This window comes from Takifugu flavidus, chromosome 11 (assembly GCF_003711565.1).
Source record: "Takifugu flavidus isolate HTHZ2018 chromosome 11, ASM371156v2, whole genome shotgun sequence".
In the NCBI taxonomy this organism is placed as follows: Eukaryota; Metazoa; Chordata; class Actinopteri; order Tetraodontiformes; family Tetraodontidae; genus Takifugu; species Takifugu flavidus.
Window position 1 is genome coordinate 3,102,356 of NC_079530.1, and position 19,659 is coordinate 3,122,014.

Below are 19,659 nucleotides of genomic sequence, written 5' to 3' on the forward strand. Positions count from 1 at the left end.
GATATTTTTAAGGGCTCTGTCAAAGAAAATCCTCGGTTAGTCTTTTAAAAAGTGCCAAGATGTCACATGGTTTTAGAAGCGGAACGTTCAAGACACATGCCAGGAAAAACTAGATCATAATTCCAAAACTCTGCATAAAATGTGCCAAGACACATTAAACTTCGTCAATGTTTCCAAATACTTTTGCGCAAAATCTGAACCACCTGTATCAACCTGAGTATTAGTTCCACATCCAGGACTGCTGTGCTTCTACAGCCATCTACACCATTTGACCGAGGCCAATCAGAGGTGACACAACACAATTGTATACGCTGATGTAATTTACACATTTATTTTCAAGAAATCTTAAATATTTGAAAAATGTCAATGAAACTGCAGCAGACAATTTGTTCTACATATTTTCAAATAACTGACTGCACTTTTTTTTTCCTTTTTAAATACATCATTCTGTACCTTTTAAAACCATTACTGTTTCACTGAGCAGTGCAAACCCCTCCAGTCTCCAAGTGTGAAAAGGCACTTCACTGTGTGTGGAGGGGAAGGTGTGGGTCCAGAGCAGCCGTGGGAGGGTGGGGGGTGGGGACTGGTTTAAAAGCAACATTATATTCATTCATGCAACTTATCAAAAAAAAAAAAAAGTACAGCCAAGCACCCAGCCAGAGAGAACCTTGAGGATAACATGATGTAGTACAAAGCTCTGAAAATAAAGTAGGGATGAGAAGTTTCCTCAGATGTCTCTTTTACATTTGGATTATTACGAGTCATTCCTCCCAAAACACCGGTGGACTAGAAGAAACCCAAAACTTCCAAAACTTTAAAAAAAAACAAAGGCTGTCGAGCCTTTTGCCTGTGCTACAAGTTGGTTAGCTACAAAATCAAAGTGTTACAGCTAGAAATGGAACTGTGCTCCAGATATAATGTGGCAGTCAGAGGTCTGAGGTGTGTGTTTAAGGGCTTCCTTGGTGACGCTGCCCGGCCTCACTGCTGTGACAGAAGGGCGTTCCTGTTGGCCTTCATCTTCTCAAGACGCTTTACTAGATGGTTGTTGGTCATCTCCATCTCCTCTATCTTATCTAGAGCTGTGCGCAACTGCATAGAGAAGAACAGGAATATTTAACCTCATGATACAGTTGTAGTGGGAAGAATTTATCAATAAATTCCTCTGGAATTTCTGATCTGGTGGGCTTTTAATGAAGATGTGACTCGTTGCAGTAATGGTGTGTTGTTTTAAAGTAAGTAGTGCAATCAAAAGCATTTATGTCTGTGTTTACCTGTAATTTCACAACATTGCGGCTGCATTGTCTTTACCTCTCTTTGAAGTTTCCTCTTTTCTGCTTTGAGTTCATCTTCTATCTTCTCTGAGTTGTCTGCGGATGCTTTGTATCTAGAGACTTGACCTTCAAGTCTGTTAATCTGGAAAACACAGCAGTGAGAGCTGTTGCCACGCAAACATGCAAAGAACACCTGATTTTATTATTTATCTAAGAACTTTTGACTTACATTTTGTTCCATTGTACCTATTTCCTGTTCTGCCTTCGACAGCTTGAATTTATATTCGCTAATTTGCCTGTTGGCATCTCCTGTGCATAGAGACAGACACTTGTGAGTTTGAAAAAGTAAACTTAAATTGCTGGTAAACACAACAGCCACTCACTCTGCATCTCAATAAAGTGAAGATCTGTTCCATTTTCCATCCTCTCGCCATCTGTGTACAAACTGTCCATCTTTGAGTGTTTCTGCCGCTCCTCCTCCAGCTGATTTTTCAACTTCCTTATCTGAGCCAACAGTTCGTCTTTCTCCTCTGCCAATTTCCTTAGCCTGACATCTATGTAAGCAGAGGCAAAATGTGTTAAACTGGTGACGTTAACTGTCGGGGAAGGCTCCTTTTTCTGCTGTGGTTCACAGCACACATTTTGCTTGTGTAAATACTCAGCTTCTTTGCTCAGTTTGTCCAAATCTATTAATTAGCACTGAGTAAACCTCTTCAGTTCTTTGTCCACTCACCTAGCGGGCCTTCCCCTACAGACTCCAGCAGCTGGGCGGCCTCTTGGGAGACCACAGTGATCCCTGAGGACGGAGGCTCGTGATTGACGTCTCCATTTGGTGTTCCGTCTGGGATGATAACCAGTCCATGTTTCTGCAAGAAAGATTAAAAAGAAACCCACTATTGGTTACAATTAACCAGATAAGATCCGGATGTGACTGGAAATAGCTATACCACAACAAACAAAAATGAGGGATTTTGTGATTTCCTTAGTACAGAAATGTCCTAGATACACTAAATAGTACTGAAAGGCTAAACCAAGATAGAATCATTTACAGAAGTTTGGGTAAGATGTGTAGCAGCACAGCAGCAGGTTTATATTAATGTAGACCCAGCTGGCCAATTTTCAAGCAGAAAACTGAATGCCATTGTATTGAAACATTTGATCCCTCTAAAGGTCAGTCGTAACAAAGACCTACCTCAGCACTTTTGGCTTTCCCCTTGATGTCAGCAAGCTCATCTCTGAGCTCATCTCTTTCCTTCCTAATGCAATCAAAGTACTCTTTCTGCCTCTCTAAGGCCTGGCCACAAACATGAGCAAAGACAGGAGAGGGCAGAAGAGGTAGAGGAAAAGTTGGAGAGTCTCAGAATACAGAACACACATGCAACACACATGCAGTGGGCATGTGTCAAACAACAGAAACACACAGTCCACAAACAGGAGAATGTGGCATCATGCTCACGCTGGGAAAAGTTAGGAGGTGTAGTAAAAAAAAAACACTGATGACATTTGGCCTGTAAGGAACGTAAAGGTCTCAAATAGCTGGAGCCATGCATGTCATGCTGCAATATCCAGCTCTCTAACTGTTGCACTGACACCTTATTTTCAGTTTTTATTTCCCGTACTGGTCACCATGCCAATGTGCTTGTATTGTTAGCAAAAAATAAAACAGTTATATCAACATGCCAAATTCCAAACTGGGAATGTGGATTGTTCCAGGAGCCTCATTAATAAATGTACAAAAAGAAGGTAAATTTACTCCCACAATAGAAATAATATATAACAAGGTAATTTCAAACAACCCCAGTGATTGGAAACCAGAGTGTTGGATGTAAAATCAATAGCAGTGTGTAAAATGAATATTTTACCACATGTAAACCAACACTCCTTTGTCTAAGGAGTCAAACCTGGAGCTGAATAGTGACCCATTCTTACAGTAGAACCTCCCAGTGTTGTTCTGTGGCAATACAGAGCAACACCACATCAACAATGACTGCATCATTTGAATGCCGTTGGAAGACAAGGGTTCTTGTATCTAAGGTTTGTGCTGAAAGAACTCAGTGCAGAATTAAACGTATGATCTCGACCGTTTCTGTTCATTTATCATTTTTTCCTCAATAGTTGTGTCAACTGTATAAGAGGCAGCTATTTTGGCTGCTATTTGTGAGTGTAAGAGTTGCACATGCATGGCTATAAATCAGCTTACTTTGGTTTGTATGCACTTTAGACCCTTTGTGTTTTGTCTGTATGCCAACATTGTCACATTTCCTGCGCACACTTTTAGAAATGAGGCCCCAAGTATCTGCTAGTATCTACAGGTCTCCAACATGCAGCGACAGAATGAGACAGGTGCACAGATCTCAGGTCTGTGCATCTACTGCCTCATCTGCTGTCAGAGCATCCATGTGGGACCTCCTACCCCAATCTTTTTGTCCTTCCAGTTTATGGTTTCCTGGAGGTCAAACGCCTCTCTGGTGAAAGCGTCTAACTTAGTCTGCATTCGCTGGTTCTCCTGGAGGGTTGTGGAGGGGTGCAATGCCAAGATGACACCAAAGATAACAGGAACAGGAAAAGAGTGAATGGAAGAAAGACTGAAGAAATAAAAATGCACACACATACATACAGATACAACACTGAAGAAACTGGAGAAACAGAGTGAGATGATACTGAACAGAGGTGCTGTTCTTGCTGAGAAAGAAATGATGGTACAGAAGTAAAGGCCAGTGGAGATCAGTTTTAGAGGATACTCACACAGGCAGACAGGCCTTCCAGGCACTGCTAGATTTAACCATCTACTACGCTTAATATAGGTTCTCCAGCGAGGGTGAGTTTACCTCTATGAGCTCATCTCTCTGACGGATTCCTTCTTTCAGTTCTTCTTGTTTATGCTGCAGGACTGTGCATGTGTGCTTCTGCCGTTCAAGTTCCTGAAGCCGCAGAGAGAACAGTTTAGCTACAACTGTCCAGCACAAAGTGATTTAAGGCATCTGGACACCGTAGAGAAACAATTTCATGCTCTTAAGACTCTGAATGATGACGACAGGCAAAATAACACTTACTGGAAGAAGACAAATTGAGTTACACATTTGCACAGACTTATACAGACACATCCTTTTTGTATTTACATAGACCTCACCTTTGACTTTTCTTCCAGCTCCCTCTTCATCTCAGCCATCTGTTCCTCCATCTCCTCTATGACGTCCTTTAGCGTGTCGACTTGATAGATGAGGTTGGCTTTGTCGTTGTCCAACTGTGCATTCGATACCATCGCTTTCTTATACTTTTCCTCCACCTCTGCAAGTGACTCCTGATGAGTCAAGGACACGTGGGTTAGTGAGATATGGGGAGCGAAGACACGGCACACCTACATGCACCATTTCTCGTTGCAAATGTGACCTCATTTTACTAAAACCCTTTAACACATGTTGACCAAATATACAACACAATAAATTAGTTAAAAAATATTTTAAAAAAAGCAAAAATGTGGCACTATTCGAGGCATTCTTCTTGTAATTTTTGTATGAGGCTTCAACCATCAACAATTTCTAAAAACACAGATTGCTAAAAAGCAATGCAAGTCATTTGATATTTTTGACTGAAATATATATATTTGATCTATAACTATATCTTATACAATGTGCCAATCTTTGACTTTTTACCAGTGCACTTCATATCTATGTTTGCATGGCTCTTTCCTGACTTTGTTCTGATGAAAATCAATAAAAGTATGTTCTTGTTTACTTTATTTGCAGTGCATTGAGCTTTCTGTTAGGAATCATACAGTTGGTACGTATTTGTGATAAATAGTTGCTGATACTGAACACTGATCACAATGCTAGTTTTTAAAGCGAACAGCAAAAGCAGGAAAACAAGATCTAACCAGTAACCCAGGAGGTATGTTGAAAAGTCAGTTATGGTGCACCGAGTAGAAAAAAAAAGAAGCTAGGCTGGTTAGTAAACTACTCTAAACAATAAAACAAGTGTCCTTTTAAAAGAGAAAAGAAAGTGATGGTAAAATTCTGCCCGGAAACACATTCTCAAAATCAAAAGCATGTTATTCCTCGGCATGGGAAGCATATTGAATCTTCTTCTCACAAATCTACATCCAGCTGCACTGTGGGAGTGTCTTCTTTTCAGGTCATAAACAACAAGTGGGATCAAAAAATGAAGAGAAGATCATGCAAAGAGTAGCACACAAATACAAGGCATTATGGGGGCTACAGGGGGGGGTGCAGAGTAAGGAGGAAAAGGAGGGTTAGTGATGCCAAACTGCTCCCAGAGAACAAGAGAAGGCATGCTGTGAGCTCAAGCCCCTCTACCTTCAGCTCTTTAAGCCCTTGCATGTACCGCCCTTCTACATCCTGAATCTGGTCCTTTAGTTCATAGATATCCTGCAGAGGACATGGAAGGAATGCTGGGTTGAACTGGAGATCAGAGAAGGTGGGGAATGTCAAGGAGAGATAATTAAGCACCCATGCTGCCATCTCAGAGACAGTCCAGCAAACATACACATGATCAGCCCACCCAGACATACGAGCAGAGCTTCATAGGACATGATAGATCCCTTCCTCCGTGCACACATGAAGGAAAAAAAGGTTAATCCAAACACTGAGAACAGCTGGAACTCACAACAGGGGAAACTCTGTGGCAGATTCAAGTAGGACAGCGAACAAGGTGTAAACATATGTTACCCAGACTGGGTTTGCATTTCAGCTTGTGCGATCGCCTAAAACCTAGTTCATATTCTGGCATTTTTTTCAGCCATTGGAATGGGTCATGTTTAAAGAATGGTGAGACCGTGTACACCTTACCCTCAGCTCATTCAGACTGGTATCGGGGTCGTAGATGCTCCCCGTATCTGTGCTGCCCCTTCGAGATGACGTGCCTCCCAGTGAAGCCAGTGTGGCTGCTGAGAGGCCTGGAGTTGCACATCTGGAAGATGGCTGAGAAGTCACACACACCCACACAAACACCCCAAGTCAGAAAAACATGAGGAAACCACATCTCCAAGTTGTTATATAACAGTCAAACTATTCCACAGAACACCTACTTTAGAAGGAAGCACTAATGTGGAAAAGTTTGCTTTACAGACTGGACAAACTAGTTCATGTGTGCCCACAAGTCAAAAATGGAATTGGCCAAAAAACTGTTTATTCAGTATTTCATATACTGTACACCCGGTTCTTAAAGAAGATGGAAGAATATGCATTTCATTATTCACAAGGATAATAAAAAGTGCAAAGATGACCTTTTGTTAAAAGTCAGCTTCTGGCTAATTTCAGTTTTTTAAAAAAGACTTCTGGCTAATTTCAGTTTTTTAAAAAAGACTTTTAAAAGTCTTTTAAGATGCAAAGCAACAGTGAACTTACCCGACTATAATCTGAATACTGCTTGTCACATTTTTCATCCAGCTGAAAGAAACAAACACACAAACATCTGTTACAAAATGAATTACAGGCTGTGTCACACAGGGCCATGCTGTGAATTATTTCTTCATCTGTAAATTAGAGTCAGAGTTAATAATCTGAAGTAAATGTTGCACGTTCTCATAAAGAGATCACAAGCAAGTGAATGAATCATACATCTCCTTCAGAACATCACATTTTCCAAGTCCATGCTCTTGCACCGCTGCAACCACTTCAGTTAAAAGTACTCCACAACACTATTTTCTATCATTGGCGATTATAAAAGTGAGGGAATTAGTTATTTTCTGCATCATGCATCACTTTTAAAACAGTCCGTCGGGCACTGGTGTTGCACTGCAGCTTGGAGAACACAGCCACTTACAGCATCCAGATCTGGAATGCTCAAATCATCAAGGTCAGACACGATGCTGCCTCGTCGGTTGGAGCGGCTGAAATAATCAGCAGCTGACTCACTAATGTCAGAGAAGTCAGACGACTGCTCACACACACACATCAAGAGTGGAAATAGTGAAATTAACAATAAGAAAACATCCACAGGGAAAAAAATGATCAGCCAAAGAGAAAACGACAGATGGAAACAACAGCATACATAAAGAGATCACTGCGTAAACTAAAACATTTTAAAATCATGATGGCTTTAAACTCTCTTGCAAACACAAACTTTGATAACGTGTTCCCATAAGTGTGAGCAACAGAACATTCTGACTTTCTCACAGCTTCCGACCCTTCAGCTCACCACACTGTCTCTGCGGCCTTTGCTGGCACGTTGCTGGGAAACACTGCTGACAGTGTCGTCGTCTGAAGAACACTGAGAGGAAGAGTTTACACAAACACACACACACGCGCACGCACGCACACACACAGGCACATGGTGAGGAAGAAAGTCATTACTGCAGGCTCAAGGCTCTTTCCGACAGCAACCTTTATAGGTATTAACATCCATTACTTCATTTAAAACCATTGCTCAGCTGTCAACACGCAAGAAAATTAATTTCGTGCAATTAAAACTAATATTACAAATGAACTGCAGAGGAAAGTGGTTATTCTCACTTTTCACTAATATTTCTACTACTGGAATCAGAAATGGGAAGTCTGGTCCTGGGGGGGGGGGTGTTGATAGTGGGCGCGTATGTGTGAAATGTTAGTTGACATGCAGGGTGATTGTGCTCACCACAGGGCTGCTGCGGGTGGAGCTGGCTCCAGAGGAGTACCAGCTGTATTCAGAGGGCTGCGGATCAAGGGGTCAGAGGATCAACAAAGAAACTGATCAGGCCACAGATTGCATTTAGCTGCAGTGGTGTTAACCTTTTCGTAATGTTTTCTGACAAACATTCATTGGACTTACAGCTCTGGAATTGTAACCCGAGCCATAAAGACTGGCGTCATCATAAATAGAGGCCTGGGGGCATATGGGGGAGATAATACAGAACTCAGCAAAACAAAAACATCTGTAATGCAGCTACACAGGTAGGCTGTTGAATAGGCTGCTTTGTATGGGTCATGGAAAAACAAACACACTTTGCCTTATCAACATAAAGTAAGCCGGTTTGTACATATTAAAAAAAAACCTGGCTGAACACAATGTCCAGCAAACCTCAGATGGCAAATGTGCTCAATAATAAACAGTAGAGGAATATAAGCTGTCATAGCCACCCTGGACATTTGGTCACATGTCCAGGGGCAGGTCTACTTTTGCAGACTAACATGCATGGAGTTGCTGGCCACTAAGTGAACTGACCATACTGTAGCTGCGAGACAGCCCTGTGCCAACAGTGGAGGAAGAGGATGAGGTAGCCTGTCAAAGAGGAAAGAGGAAAGTAGCAGAGGAATATCTGGTGGATAGAAGAAAGCTTAGGCAGGACTGTGAGGTGGAAACAGGTAGACAATTTTGCTGATCCTGTACAGTTTAGGTGCAAAGTATTGTAATGATGCAGAAGGTGATTGTGTTGGCCATTAAAGTGCTGTCAGTTATGTTAAGGCAACCAGATGTTAAATAGAATGGAGAGATTTCTTCACTATACTAGCTACAAAGCAAAACTTTTAAATAACAAAATACAAATACAATCCATTATTGCAGATATACCAGTGCAGTAAAAATATTTTTCTTTGCTTTTTTCAAAAAATGTCTCATTTACTGACCACAAAGACAAAAATTTGCTGCTTCAAATGGCTCTAAAAATCAATATTTGAAAGAGCCGGCAGCTGGCTGCCAGGAGGACCAACCCGAGGCTGATAGATGGAAGTAGAGGGGGAAGGCAATGGTTTGGTCTTCGTAAGGCTGGTATAGTTCCTCTTATCATGGTACAGTCCAGTCTGCAAGAGCAGTGACCTCTCATCAATAGGGTATTATTCACATATTCAACATGGGATCACTCCACACAGTCATGAGATGGTAATCACTTAGGGAGGATATCAAAAATAAACTCATAATCATGCACTTATCAAAAATAAATGTCCACCACAAGCCCACACAGATTAGTTTACACTCCCTCCATGCTCCAAAGCATTAACACTGACCAGAAGATGCTTCTTGGAGGAGCTGGAGGAAGCCCTTTTATGGCTATGCAGATCATTGTAAACGGAACTCTGACCAGCCCAGAAAAGAAGTGTGTACAAAGAAGAGCTATATGAGACAAAAGATAAAAAGTGTACCTGCAGTGATACATGAATTTTGACAAGCACGATTTGTGGGTACATACGGTGGAGCGGGAACTCTTGAGGGTGGAACTAGTGGTGAGGCCATCAGACTAAAGTGGGAACAGGACGTTTGATCAGAAGTAGACCAAATATCTGAGCTGTAGTGCTTGTGCTGATCTAACAGCAGTAACAGATGCTGGGACCTGTCTCACATATCTGTGGCAGAATGTGAAAGCTGGTGTTGCATAATTTCCCACTTGTTGAAAAAGTGTTTACCTTTGCCATTTCTTTTATGACCCAGGATTTTCCTGCATGAGTGTGCATTTACTAAACACGCAACAACCAACCAGCAATCTACTCTTACTGAATGTGTGTTTATATGTCAGCATGATAACTCAAGGTGTCAGGGGCTGACATTCAACACTAGCAGTCATAATCCTACGCTCGCCATTAAGATGATTTAGGCTAACTCATTATTAGTGTATGTGATTCTAAACACAAACCCACATCATAGCTAAAGCCAACACACAAAACTTACTCTATTTGTATACATTCTATTTCTATAAATGTATACATGAGTAGAAATGAATATGTGCTGGTTGGTTGTTACTAAACACGCAACAACCAACCAGCAATCTACTCTTACTGAATGTGTGTTTATATGTCAGCATGATAACTCAAGGTGTCAGGGGCTGACATTCAACACTAGCAGTCATAATCCTACGCTCGCCATTAAGATGATTTAGGCTAACTCATTATTAGTGTATGTGATTCTAAACACAAACCCACATCATAGCTAAAGCCAACATACAAAACTTACTCTATTTGTATACATTCTATTTCTATAAATGTATACATGAGTAGAAATGAATATGTGCATCTGTTTCCACTTTTTGTGTTTGTCTCAAATTAATGCACATTAAAGGCAGAGTTCTGTGAGCGGGTCAAGGAGCTTTGCGTGCTAAGCACAGCTAAGCAGCATGTTTGAAAAAAAAGAAAAAAGAAAAAAAAAGGTTGCTTCATGAATGTCTGCAGAAAAGCCACTCCCCATCTGTCCAAAATTACCTGTGCTAACACAAAGCTTGTGTGAACTCTGCATGCCAAGAACGCAGGTATTCAATTAGCTGCCAAATGTCTCACGCATTCTGTGCTCTCACAATACGCACCAAGCCATCTTTTCTACGGGAGCTGGAACGACTGCCCGTGTCGCGTACTGATGATGAGGTTGACTTAAAAAAAATAAAAAAAATAAAAAAAACAGGACAAAAAGGACAATTTTCATTCATTATTTTTATACCACAACCCAAAATCAAACAGCAGTGTGCCCCAAAAAGAAGATAATCTTATTAAGATGGCAGGGAAATACACACCCTGTAGCTACTAAGTGACATGACGTCATCATCCAGCTGTCAATGAGGAAATATGGAAAAACATGGATGAGAGATTATCTACAGGATTAAAACGGAGGATAGAATGTAAAAAATAAGCAAAAGAGAAAATGTGTGTGTATACAGACCTGTCGATGACGGCTGGTGGACCTACTACTACTACTACCAGAGGATCTAGCTTTTTCTGTGTCAGCCTGAAGTGAACAATGAAAAGGGGAAAAATTAGGAGTAAAAATAAAAAGGCTTAGTCACAGGGGTGAGTAAGGTGAATGCAACAGTAAAGAGTTACTATGCGAACCACAAACAATGCAAAACAAATTCTACCATTATGTTTATAGCCAAATTGATGTCATAAAATTCACATCTATTACCACCCGCAAGGCACCATCAAGACTAGAAAAACTGCACTATCACTTTCATTTTGATAAAAAAGAATTAATACACACACCACATCTCTTTCAATCTCCTTCATATATATATATATATATATTTTTTTTTACACCAATACACACAGATGCATGCAAAAGTTTGACGTTTATTCTAATGGTAGCTGGATGAGGCGAAAGACTCAAAAACCCTTACTGCATATGGACTCACCCACTCCAAATAAAGTCAAAGGCCAATGCCTCCACTACAAATACATGCAGTCACAGATTATGGACTCTCCAAAGCAAATACTCTAGAGCATATTTTCACAGTGAAATCTGCGAGTCAGTGCTTGGGGTTGACTGGGACCCAGCTCCTCACAACAGGCTGTTAGTGAAGTGTGAGCTTGCAAAATACTTGCACTAGCCTACCATCCACTGGTGGATCTGACCCCATTTTCTGTTGCTACTGCTGGAGGAGTGGTAAGAAAGCTGGAGAAAGGGAGTGGAAGGGAGGAACGTGCCAGAAAAAACATACAATTATGCTTTACTTAAAACTGCTGAAATGTAAAAAGCTGATGACATTTCAGGAATAAGACATTTGGTTTTGTCTGTGGACATGAAGCACTTTTCTTTTCCATTCCGTGGGCACAAGAATTATAAACTTCATCTTAAACAGTATTTCAATACAAAGTCAAACAGCTCCCCCCATCCCAGGGAGTAGGGAAAAGAGACATTTGCAATTAAGCTCCAAAATAGTCCAGAACAGAAGTAATAATGTCCCATATGTGTTGAGTCAAGGTCAGGTTGTTGGTATGAAACATTCTACCTCTGTTGCCTTCATTAAAACTAAGGCTGGGGCGATTTGCCTGACGTGTCGCATGACAAGTACTTTTACCTTTTGTCCCAACTTTAGCATCAGGATTATTATTTTCTGTGTTTCTGTTACAATGCCATTAATAACAGTAAAATGTGGCAGGTTGTTATGAACTGATATCCAACAGGTCTTAATCCAACCTCATTTATCTGCCCCATGGCCACAGCTGTTTGCCAGCTGGTGACCAAATTAAATGACCACGATCATGCTGATGTCTAGGGTGACCAGACGTCCTCCTTTGCCCGAACATGTCCTCTAAAAATGTGCCTGAGCTGAATTTCAGAATTGTCCATCATTTTATTCTAATACGGCCTCAAACAGGTTTACACTGGGTTAGTATCTATATCCCTAAATGTATACACTGCTGCAATGAGATCAACTGAAGAATTACAGGAGTAGGAGTATAGTTTTAATAGATCAAAAATAGGGCTTTACACTTGCAGTGCAAAGGTAGAGCCCTGCAGGGATGCACCTGACATTGTACTGAAAAACCTGTTGGGGTGGAAAGACAGTATTACAAGTATTTCCATGTGACCTGTATGAGCAGTGGCAACAATTGATGAACTCATGTCAGATCTTGCATGCTGATATCTTTAGTTGAAATAAATGCACCACCAAGCTCAATATCTAGACTTAATTAAGAGGGAATAATGAAAGAAAAAGAAAGACATGATCAGACCATGAGTGGTATGTTCTGCCATCATTTATGGTTTATTAAAACAGCTTGTTGCCTGGTTGAAATATAAAGGTTTCTTTTCAAGACTGCTCTGTTACCGTATTTTCAAGACCATAAGGCGCACTGTATTAAAAGGCGCAGTCTCAGTTATGGGTGCTATTTCTGTATTTAAAACATACATAAGGCGCACCGTATTATTAGGCGCATGCTGAAACATACAGTAAAAAATGACAACGGAAGTAAAACAGTGAGTTTCGACATATTTATTGAACAAAATATTCATTCTTCCGCCACAAAACCATCAAAGTTTTCATCTTCTGTATCTGAATTAAACAGCTGCACTATTTCAATGTCCAACATCCCGAATTCCTCTTCTTAATCATCTGAATCGGACTCACCGCCGCTGCCTCATAGTCTTTGTGAAGGAGTGTTCGTCTTCCGTCATCCAGCGCTCTGTCCGTTTCCGTGGCAGCCAAGAACCACGATGAACGACGACTTCTCGTGCCTCGTTGTGCGTATCGCCACCGTGCTGGTCCCTTTTTCTCCACTTTGTGGGTCAAAGGGATGTCAAAAGTCAGAGGGATCTCATCCATGTTGGTGATGTGGCTGGGTGCGGTTATCTTGTCGCGGCAGTAGGTGCGGAAGATGGCCACCCTCTCCTGGTAATCCGCGGGCAGCCGCTGCGCAACAGTTGTCCTCGCGCGTATGGAGAGATGCCGCCGACTCATAAAGCGAAAACACTACGATTGCTCGATTGCCATTTTCAGCCGCATATTCGATGTCCTGCAGTTTAAAGTAAGCCTCATTCATACGCGTCTCGCTTGACCGGCGCCATTTTAGGGGATCCTTACGCGTAGGTGTGCCGCTAATTGATTGGCGGAACGTTTACCGTAGTGCACCCACCAAAGGCGCACAGCAGATTTTGGAACTCAGTCCACACACAAGGCGCTCCATATTATAAGGCGCACCGTCGATTTTTGAGAAAATCTCAGTGTTTTTGGTGCGCCTTATAGTCGTGTAAATACGGTATATACCTCTTTTTGCTGCCGTTCCAGTTCCCTCATTCGGATATCCCGTGCCTCTGCTCGAGCTGCCCTCTTTGCTGCCAGTCTCGCCTCCGCCTGTGATACACAAGCACACACTTGTTAGTCATAAAAAGAAATCTGTAACAATGTCGTTTTGCAAATGACACACCCAAAAAAGGAAAGGACTAAGCACACATCTGGGCAACGCTTCAAACACACACCGGATAATTCACAAGTATATTTTGAGTATTCAAGTCATCTGTGGTCAGTTATCAAACAACTGTTATACAAACTAAACCCCTGAGAGCCCATTGCATACAATGACATTATACCCTTATCTAATAACTTTACCAGGTTTTCTGCTGAAAATGCTAAATTTTACTGTTTCAGATTTAATAGAAAACAACATAACTTACAAATGTTGTATTCAAACAGATGGTATTCATTTAATCAAGCTATCTATGCTTTTAATTTGGTTGGCTTGATGGATTTATTTTTAAAATGATGATATGACCGAATGACTTATCTTTTTCTGATAGAGCTATCAATAGTGCTGGACAGTGAGTTGATGACCAATTTTGTCTGTGATTCACAGCTTCAGAGTCCTCTGCCATGGCTTCCATGGATTGTCAACACCAACAACATATAGTAGCCATAATTTTCAGGAGGAATGATTTGAAGAGCTTGAAGGGAGGTATGCCAAAAACAGACAGGGAAGTAGGACATGAACGAAAACCATTGAGCGGTGTGGTCCTCTGGGAAAGAAGCCATGCTAAAACACCAATAAGGTTAATTTAAAGGCCCAAAAAATGTCCCAGGTGAATTTGAACAGGTAATTGTACAGATGCCTTTAAAAGAGTGCAAATTTCAGCAGGTCATATGTCCCTTACCACACTTCTAGTACATTTATGTTTTGTGCTGTTAAAGTGACCATTCCACCAGACAAGAATGGCATGTGTGCACAAGCAGTCAAAGTCTTTATCTCTAACTAAGGCTAGTCCATAAATACAGTGTGGTGTGTGTTGTATCTCTCTACAGACAAACACTGTGAGCATTCCAGCAATTTCTTATCTAGCCTGTCAGAAAGTCTGCCTGTGGGTATCTCTTCCTATTTCAACAATAGCCTGAAGTCTAGAAACCGTTTCGCAATTGTTTTGGACCGATTTTTCTTAAGTTTGTGGTACACTTAATGTCGTGTTAAGGAGGTCGGACATCTGTGGATTCAACAACATATAACTGTGTGTAAGGTAACCACAATGAACTCAAAGTATAAGGAAATGACCCACGTACAGTTCGACAAACCAGTTTTAGTGTAACAGGAGCAGAACAAACACCTCATTCCAGAATGGCTGGACAACTTGCGTTCCCATGATCAACTGTGGTTATGCAGCAGAAGAAATGTACAACTCCTAAAGGTAACCAGCAAGTAAGAGCTGGCTAGATAAACAGCGTGGATATTAGATTCTTTGGCCCATTTTAAAAGCAAAGTTTAAGCAGATTTATACATTAAACAAACTGGACGTGACTTTTATATAGAAAGGTAAAAACAAAGTGAATTTGTCCTTCTATGTGGGAAGATGGTGGTTGTGTTCTGCACCTGTTGAGCCGTCTGACAGTATGACCTGGTCTGCACAGCAGCACAGCTGAGCTCTCTGTCTCTGGCCTATCTATAGCCTGGCCCATCCGGCCATCAATGCCCTGACAGCCATATCGCAGGCCTGTGAAAGTAACCTGAGCACCAACAGTACACCATCAAACCCGCCACCTCCAATCTGAAGCCTGGCAAAACACCGTGGAATCACCTGGATAACTCCAGCACCTCTGTGTTTGAGCGGCTCTAGTTTAAAATCACTCTGTGACAATATATTTTAAAAATGATGTGATAATATGGACTCCAGTAGAAACACAAGTATCATCAACAGCCATTACAGAGTATTTAATTCTCCTAAAACAGAAATGAAAATACACTTAGTCAAATAAGAGCAAATACAAGCTTTGGATTCAGTCACGCTAAATGTGTTCTGCAGATGGTGTCCTCAATAGTACATCAACACAAACCCTCAAAATGAGCATGTGTGTTCTTTATGATAAAATATTCTCTAAGCAGACTACTTCAATTAAATAAGTTGCACTGCTATCAAAAACAAAACCCTGGAAATAAAGCTCGATCAGGCTCGCAGTTATTGTTCGTTAGCTGCTAAGTGAACCTGCAACCTGCAGATAAGAACACTCAGCCACATCCACCCAGGCCAGTTGACCTTTTCCGTTGCAACAATAATATCTTGGTACCACAAATGAATTCTAAAATTTGGCTTGCTCTTAAATCTTTACACTGGTATTCAAAAAGCCGGACCACCCAGTAATATAAGAGGTCTCAGGCCTCGGTCGGTGACGCCACAGGCTCAAATTCATTCATGGTCATTCTCAGTCCTGATCTGTGCCAAACCCAGGCAGGCACTCAGTCACTGTTGGACAGACAACACAGAACAGATGCTGAAACGTTGTGAAGATTTTTTTTTTTTTTGGTGGGGGGTGGGGGGGGGCAGTGATGTGCAACAGGTCAGACAAACCCCTGCAGTTGATCTAATCTCTGGTTTGCGCCACAAAGCCATTCAGATTTAGGGCCTGACTGGGAGGGTCAGATGACTCATGATTCTATGATCAGCCTCTATGACTATAAAGAGAAATGCACCCTTGTGCCAAGGGCCCAAGAATCTGTGCTTTCAAACAGTGCAGATAAAGTTTTATTTAAATGGGTCAGTGCATTACAAGTGTTACATTTCCTGCTGAAAATGCAAGGAATGACCTGACCTGATCATAAATCTGCATGAAATTATTATTTTATCAATGTCTAGCATATTTAAAACATGCTCAAAAATTCAGAAAACGAGCTCAGCCTTTCATGCTGGTGGCCAACCCAAACTGGAAAGAGGTTAAGGAATGACAACCAATCCTGTGTGGAACAACATGGAATATTCTCAGGGCAAGTCCACACATGCTAGGCGGCTTCTATCCTCAGCCTGAGTTTCTCTCTCAAATGAAAATGCTCCAGGTCAATCTCTCTGGGGTCACAATCAGCTGCCTCTGGTAACATAAAGGCATTTCTCCTGCATGTACTGACCATGCACACGCATGCATTTGGAAGACAAAACAATGACATGGGTCAGTCCCAGCTTGTTCAAACAACTTGGTGTTGAATACCAAGCCAGGTTTGTTTCTATGGTATAAATTTGGACTCTTTCCACAATTAGAAGATCTTTCTAATCCAGATGAAGAGAGAGTTCTGTAAAACTCTATGCAGGAAAGCCCAGACAAAAACAATGTATGGCAGGTCTGTGAGTGAAGGAATAGAAACTTACCTCTCGAGCAATGCTACTCAAGGCCTCATCCTCTGCTGAGAACCGGTCTTTCAGAGGAGCTCTCTTTCTACCAGTGCCTTGTGTCCCCATGCTGTGTGCAACTGCGGCTCTTTCGATGTGTTAAACCCGGTAATACAGAAAATTGTGAGGCAATACCTTGAAAACAAACAAAACAAAACAAAAAAAACAGTCATTTGAATGGGTCGGTAGACCAAGCATAGGGATAATAAGTCATTTTCCTAAATTGTAGCAAAAATGTAGCAAACTGGACTGCTGCAACCTAATGAATCAGCATCAACAAATCATATCCAATATAGAGGAATCGTACAATGAAAGGGTTTTGCAACTAGGATTGTTAGCTGGGAACGACTGTATTATTAGGTACTGGATTAATTTCTTTAATCCAATAAAGCCCATGCGGTCAGTCTGAACAATATCAAAAATAGCTGTCACTAGTTACAGCCAGTGAAAGGGAAAACGCCTAGTTAAGGTCTCGACTGGCTGAACGGATCCAATCGACACATGATAATGTGAATATCACACACGTTGAATGATACATTTGTTCCTGTAGTCCCAAAAGAAATTCTAGGATTAAAAATCTCTTGCACTTCCGCCATGCTGGATTACCAATCAGATAAGCATTAAAATGTTCGATCTGATCTAAACGCGATTGTTGATCCACCAACTTAGTTAACGCGAACTTAGTTAAATAATCTACATTAATTGGTTCGGAAAACAGCGTGCCCTTTCAAATGTACAGTATAATTTAGCTTCATTACTAATGATAGCTACGCCAATGTTGTACCACATTGTCTAAATATACTAACACGAATATTGGCTATGGTTAGCCAGTTCATACGTAGGCTAGCTATAAATGCTAACTTGCATTTCGCACAAACGGAATTCGAATTAAGATGTTACCATTTTAGGTGCTTGTTAATCGGATGATAGTCATTTCTATATGTCACAATTACCGCAACAGACCATTCCCCGAGCAATGAGCTTCAAAATGTTCAACAATTTAGCACCAACGTTACGCAAATCAGTTGGCTGGCTGTTTAGCTTCGTTAGCCAGGAGAGCTAGCCTCCACTCTGAGGAGAGGCAGACAGGGCAAACTGGCATTGATCCTCCGTAACATTCCCAACCCGCAAACGATTACCTTCGCGACACCGTTAAAATACCCGCGACGCAGCCAAAGCGCTGTCTCTTTTCCCAGACGGTTTATGTGAGATCCATTCGGTTTCTTTTCAGAGAATTTAGGTGTTTTTGTCTTCTCTGACAGCTGTCATCGGTCCTCCGCCTTTCCACCGCTCTTCACTGCCCTCCTTTCCCAGTTTCCACACACTGGTTACGCTAAAAGCCCCGGATGTAGGAAAACTAGGGTGTGATGCCTTCACGGGACGTCAGATATATCAGCGTCGGCTGCTGTTACCAAGTGGACATACAGCAGTTTCTTATTTTTGGGTGGTCTAAGGACAAAATTGGCTCTACAGCGCCATTTATCCATATGTTTCCGGAGAGGCCCCCAGATATGGTCTGACCTGCATGCATGAAATCTGGTAGGGCTATGTAATGTACCCAGATGTACAAAGAAAGTCTCCTGGAGCCATGTTCCAAGTAAAACAAGAAGTGTACCCTTTTGAATTGGAAATGTGATTTTGACCCAATTCTTGTCATTTTTGGGCCTCTTACTTTAGCCAACTCCGCCTGGGGCTGTCATTGGATCTTTTTCATCAGAGAATGTGGCTGTGGCGATGAGGCACTTTTGGTCTCACCAAAGAAGAGGGAGGAGCTGTCACTCAGATACACTTTGTCAAATCAGTGCCAAAGGTCATAGGTATGGCGTGGTCTGGGTCTGAGCCAAATTATTTTGCAGGTTTTAATATGGGGGCAACAGGAAATGGCATGTTTGACACTGTCACAGCTTGGTCTGCATGTGCCGAGAACATTCATCTCAAACTGAGTGAGGAATTCAACAAGATCTTGATGACGCTTGTTGAAAAACTCCAAACTTTTCAGCGCTCGTGGCTGTGACGGCGTGGTGAATGTCTCCACATGAATTGATTTCTATGCAGGTTCTGCTGGACCTCCTCTGCTGGACCTCCTCTCTCTCTACCCATCCAGCCATCAGCAGGAGGGTCGCCCGATATGAGCCTGGTCCTGCTCAAGGTTTCTTCCTGTTAAAGGGGAGTTTGCTTGCTTGTTGTGGGTCAGGCACTGGGATTCTGTAAAGCGCCTAGATACAATTTTGATTGTAACAGATGCTATATAAATAAAGATTGATTGATTGATTGATGAATGAAAAAGTTATTACAACTTATGTAAATGTCTTCCAAGCTGCCGCAGACTTCCCAGATTTTACCAGAATTTTGACCTGAACATATACGAGTTTCAATATTTGCTTCTCTTACAGCACCACATTTAACGAAGCAGGCACTATTTTTGTGAAACTTGGCGTGCCTGAGCAACATCACAAAACTCTGTATGCTCTGTAGAATCCCTACATTTTAATTAATTGATTAACCCTAAAAACTACATTTGATTGGCACATCTAAAAACATTTGTACACTTTTGTAGAAGCCAAAAACTACAAAAAGATTCTCTTGGACCTATTACTTGACAGACCGTATTTTCAGCTAT

At 41.5% G+C, this 19,659-nt stretch overlaps 1 protein-coding gene across 29 annotated transcripts; it reads right to left on the reverse strand.

Annotated features, from left to right (window-relative positions):
* Positions 1–302: 302 nt before the first annotated feature.
* lrrfip2 (leucine rich repeat (in FLII) interacting protein 2) lies at positions 303–18,434 on the reverse strand. 29 transcript variants are annotated; one of them, XM_057047686.1, is made up of 27 exons: positions 18,179–18,434; positions 17,019–17,174; positions 13,669–13,755; positions 11,514–11,573; positions 10,845–10,910; positions 10,699–10,734; positions 10,495–10,557; positions 9,391–9,438; positions 9,209–9,277; positions 8,915–9,004; positions 8,430–8,486; positions 8,037–8,090; positions 7,863–7,919; positions 7,428–7,499; positions 7,053–7,166; positions 6,635–6,676; positions 6,077–6,208; positions 5,585–5,656; positions 4,402–4,572; positions 4,100–4,192; positions 3,685–3,777; positions 2,464–2,565; positions 2,005–2,137; positions 1,655–1,825; positions 1,501–1,580; positions 1,309–1,413; positions 303–1,089 (listed from the first exon to the last, which is right to left on the reverse strand). In XM_057047686.1, the coding sequence occupies exons 2-27, from the start codon at positions 17,106–17,108 to the stop codon at positions 979–981; spliced, it is 2,268 nt and encodes a 755-aa protein (XP_056903666.1). In that variant the 5' UTR covers positions 17,109–17,174; positions 18,179–18,434; the 3' UTR covers positions 303–978. The 29 variants fall into 29 exon arrangements, with proteins under 29 accessions (XP_056903666.1, XP_056903664.1, XP_056903667.1 ...); XM_057047684.1 differs by having other exon boundaries at positions 5,585–5,689; XM_057047687.1 differs by lacking the exon at positions 11,514–11,573 and having other exon boundaries at positions 5,585–5,689.
* Positions 18,435–19,659: the final 1,225 nt, after the last annotated feature.